General features: G+C 61.4%; 1 protein-coding gene across 1 annotated transcript; it reads left to right on the forward strand.

Moving 5' to 3' along the window:
- Positions 1 to 1,752: 1,752 nt before the first annotated feature.
- LOC138568866 (cylicin-2-like) lies at positions 1,753 to 2,232 on the forward strand. The gene has a single exon (XM_069646648.1). It carries the CDS (start codon positions 1,753 to 1,755, stop codon positions 2,230 to 2,232), a length of 480 nt encoding a protein of 159 aa, XP_069502749.1.
- Positions 2,233 to 4,792: the final 2,560 nt, after the last annotated feature.

Below are 4,792 nucleotides of genomic sequence, written 5' to 3' on the forward strand. Positions count from 1 at the left end.
GGGGGTAGCAAGAGGGACAGCAAGGGGACAGGAAGAGGAATAGCAAGGGGGACGGTAAGGGGGACAGCAAGGGGGACAGCAAGGGGGACAGCAAGTGGGACAACAAGGGGGACAGCAAGGTGTCAGCAAGAGGAACAGTGAGGGGGACGGCAAGGGGGGCAGCAAAAGGGACAGCAAGAGGAACAACAAGGGGGACAGCAAGGTGTCAGCAAGAGGAACAGTGAGGGGGACGGCAAGGGGGGCAGCAAAAGGGACAGGAAGGGGGACAGCAAGGGGGACAGCAAGAGGGAGAGCGAGGGGGACAGCAAGAGGAACAGCAATGGGGACAGCAAGGGGTCAGCAAGGGGGACAGCAAGAGGAACAGCAAAGGGGACAGCAAGGAGTCAGCAAGAGGGAAAGCAAGTGGGACGCAAGGGGGACAGCAAGAGGAACAGCAAGGGGGACAGTGAGGGGGACAGCACGGGGTCATCAAGAGAGACAGCAAGGGGGACGCAAGGGGGTCAGCAAGAGGAACAGCAAGGGGGACAGCGAGGGGCACGGCAAGGGGGCAGCAAGAGGGACAGCAAGGGGGGCAGCAAGGGGGACAGCAACAGGGACAGCAAGAGGGCCAGCAGGGGGGACAGCAAGAGGAACAGCAAGGGGGACAGCAAGGGGTCATAAAAGGGACAGCAAGGGTGACCGCAAGGGGGACAGCAAGAGGAACAGCAAAGGGGACAGCAAGGGGTCAGCAAGAGGGACAGCAAGGGGGACGCAAGGGGGACATCAAGAGGAACAGCAAGGGGGACAGCAAGGGGTCAGCAAGAGGGAGAGTGAGGGGGGCGGCAAGGGGGCAGCAAGAGGGACAGCAAGGGGGACAGCAAGGGGGACAGCAACAGGGGCAGCAAGGGGGCCAGCAAGGGGGACAGCAAGGGGGACAGCAAGAGGGACAGCAAGAGGGATAGCAAGGGGGACAGCAAGGGGGCAGCAAGAGGAACAGCAAGGGGGCAGAAAGGGGGCAGCAAGAGGGTCAGCAAGGGGGACAGCGAGGGGGACAGCAAGGGGGACAGCAATGGTGACCGCAAGGGGTCAGCAAGAGGGACAGCGAGGGGGACGGCAAGGGGGCAGCAAGGGGGACAGCAAGAGGAACAGCAAGGGGGATGCAAGGGGGACAGCAAGAGGAACAGCAAGGGGGACAGCAAGGGGTCAGCAAGAGGAACAGCGAGGGGGGCGGCAAGGGGGCAGCAAGGGGGACAGCAAGAGGAACAGCAAGGTGGAAAGCAAGAGGGACAGCAAGGGGGATAGCAAGGGGGATGGCAGGGGGCAGCAAGAGGAACAGCAAGGGGGATGGCAAGGGGGGCAGCAAGAGGGTCAGCAAGGGGGACAGCAACAGGGACAGCAAGAGGGACAGCAAAGGGGACAGCAAGAGGGACAGCGAAGGGGACAGCAAGGGGGACAGGAAGGGGGGCGGCAAGGGGGCGGCAAGGGGGACAGCAAGGGGGACAGGAAGAAGGATGGCAAGGGGGACAGCAAGAGGGACAGCAAGGGGGACAGCAAGGGGTCAGCAAGAGGGACAGCAAGGGGGACGGCAAGGGGGAAAGCAAGGGGGACAGAAAGGGGTCAGCAAGAGGGACAGCAAGGGGAATGGCAAGGGGGGCACCAAGAGGGACAGCAAGGGGGATAGCAAGGGGGACAGCAAGAGGGACAGCAAAAGGGACAGCAAGGGGGACAGCAAGGGGGACAGTAAGGGGGACAGCAACAGGGACAGCAAGAGGGATGGCAAGGGGGCGGCAAGGGGGGCGGCAAGGGGGGCAGCAAGAGGGTCAGCAAGGGGGACAGCAAGGGGAGAGGAAGTGGGACATAAAGGGGGACAGCAAGAGGGACATCAAGGGGGACAGCAAGAGGGACAGTGAAGGGGACAGCAAGGGGGGTAGCAAGAGGGACAGCAAGGGGGACAGGAAGAGGAACAGCAAGGGGGACGGTAAGGGGGACAGCAAGGGGGACAGCAAGGGGGACAGCAAGAGGGACAGCAAGTGGGACAACAAGGGGGACAGCAAGGGGGAAAGCAAGAGTGACAGCAAGGGGGACAGCAACAGGGACAGCAAGGGGGACAGCAAGAGGGACAGCGAAGGGGACAGCAAAGGGGACAGCAAGAGGGACAGCAAGAGGGACAGCAAGTGGGACAACAGGGGGAACAGCAAGAGTGACAGCAAGGAGGACAGCAAGAGGGACAGCAAGGGGGACAGAAAGGGGTAAAGGGGGACAGCAAGAGGGACAACAAGGGGGACAGCAAGGAGGACAGCAAGGGGGACAGCAAGAGGGACAGCAGGAGTGACAGCAAGGGGGACAGAAAGGGGGACAACAAGGGGGTCAGCAAGAGGGACAACAAGGGGGACAGCAAGGAGGACAGCAAGGGGGACAGCAAGGGGGACAACAAGAGGGACAGCAAGAGGGACAGCAATGGGGACAGCAAGAGGGACAGCAAGGGGGACAGCATGGAGGACAGCAAGGGGGACAGCAAAGGGGGGCAGCAAGGGGGAGCAGCAAGGGGGACAAGAAGGGGGACAGCAAGAGGGACAGCAAGGGGCACAGAAAGAGGGACAGCAAGGGGGACAGCCAGAGGGACAGCAAGAGGGACGGCAAGGGGGACAGCAAGGGGGACAGCGAAGGGGACAGCAAAGGGGACAGCAAGAGGGACAGCAAGAGGGACAGCAAGTGGGACAACAAGGGGAACAGCAAGAGTGACAGCGAGGAGGACAGCAAGAGGGACAGCAAGGGGGACAAAAAAGGGGGGAAAGGGGGACAGCAAGAGGGACAACAAGGGGGACAGCAAGGAGGACAGCACGGGGGACAGCAAGAGGGACAGCAGGAGGGACAGCAAGGGGGACAGAAAGGGGGACAGCAAGGGGGACAGCAAGAGTGACAGCAAGGGGGACAGCAACAGGGACAGCAAGGGGGACAGCAAGGGGGACAGCAAGAGGAACAGCGAAGGGGACAGCAAAGGGGACAGCAAGAGGGACAGCAAGAGGGACAGCAAGTGGGACAACAAGGGGAACAGCAAGAGTGACAGCAAGGGGGACAGCAACAGGGACAGCAAGGGGGACAGCAAGAGGGACAGCGAAGGGGACAGCAAAGGGGACAGCAAGAGGGACAGCAAGAGGGACAGCAAGTGGGACAACAGGGGGAACAGCAAGAGTGACAGCAAGGAGGACAGCAAGAGGGACAGCAAGGGGGACAGAAAGGGGGTAAAGGGGGACAGCAAGAGGGACAACAAGGGGGACAGCAAGGAGGACAGCAAGGGGGACAGCAAGAGGGACAGCAGGAGTGACAGCAAGGGGGACAGAAAGGGGGACAACAAGGGGGACAACAAGGGGGACAGCAAGGAGGACAGCAAGGGGGACAGCAAGGGGGACAACAAGAGGGACAACAAGAGGGACAGCAAGAGGGACAGCAATGGGGACAGCAAGAGGGACAGCAAGGGGGACAGCATGGAGGACAGCAAGGGGGACAGCAAAGGGGGGCAGCAAGGGGGAGCAGCAAGGGGGACAAGAAGGGGGACAGCAAGAGGGACAGCAAGGGGCACAGAAAGAGGGACAGCAAGGGGGAATGCCAGAGGGACAGCAAGAGGGACGGCAAGGGGGACAGCAAGGGGGACAGCGAAGGGGACAGCAAAGGGGACAGCAAGAGGGACAGCAAGAGGGACAGCAAGTGGGACAACAAGGGGAACAGCAAGAGTGACAGCGAGGAGGACAGCAAGAGGGACAGCAAGGGGGACAAAAAAGGGGGGAAAGGGGGACAGCAAGAGGGACAACAAGGGGGACAGCAAGGAGGACAGCACGGGGGACAGCAAGAGGGACAGCAGGAGGGACAGCAAGGGGGACAGAAAGGGGGACAGCAAGGGGGACAGCAAGAGTGACAGCAAGGGGGACAGCAACAGGGACAGCAAGGGGGACAGCAAGGGGGACAGCAAGAGGAACAGCGAAGGGGACAGCAAAGGGGACAGCAAGAGGGACAGCAAGAGGGACAGCAAGTGGGACAACAAGGGGAACAGCAAGAGTGACAGCAAGGAGGACAGCAAGAGGGACAGCAAGGGGGACAGAAAGGGGGGAAAGGGGGACAGCAAGAGGGACAACAAGGGGGACAGCAAGGAGGACAGCAGGAGGGACAGCAAGGGGGACAGAAAGGGGACAGCAAGGGGGTCAGCAAGAGGGACAACAAGGGGGACAGCAAGGAGGACAGCAAGGGGGACAGCAACAGGGACAGCAAGGGGGACAGCAAGGGGGACAGCAAGGGGGACAGCGAAGGGGACAGCAAAGGGGACAGCAAGAGGGACAGCAAGAGGGACAGCAAGTGGGACAACTAGGGGAACAGCAAGAGTGACAGCAAGGAGGACAGCAAGAGGGACAGCAAGGGGGACAGAAAGGGGGGAAAGGGGGACAGCAAGAGGGACAACAAGGGGGACAGCAAGGAGGACAGCAGGAGGGACAGCAAGGGGGACAGAAAGGGGACAGCAAGGGGGTCAGCAAGAGGGACAACAAGGGGGACAGCAAGGGGGACAGAAAGGGGGACAGCAAGGGGGACAGCAAGAGTGACAGCAAGGGGGACAGCAACAGGGACAGCAAGGGGGACAGCAAGGGGGACAGCAAGAGGAACAGCGAAGGGGACAGCAAAGGGGACAGCAAGAGGGACAGCAAGAGGGACATCAAGTGGGACAACAAGGGGAACAGCAAGAGTGACAGCAAGGAGGACAGCAAGAGGGACAGCAAGGGGGACAGAAAGGGGGGAAAGGGGGACAGCAAGAGGGACAACAAGGGGG

This window comes from Ambystoma mexicanum, chromosome 2q (genome assembly GCF_040938575.1).
Source record: "Ambystoma mexicanum isolate Mex_15411 chromosome 2q, UKY_AmexF1_1, whole genome shotgun sequence".
NCBI lineage: Eukaryota > Metazoa > Chordata > Amphibia > Caudata > Ambystomatidae > Ambystoma > Ambystoma mexicanum.

Coding starts and splice junctions, on each gene's coding strand:
- LOC138568866 (XM_069646648.1), top strand. CDS start 1,753: ATGGCAAGGGGGCGGCAAGGGGGGCGGCAAGGGGGGCAGCAAGAGGGT.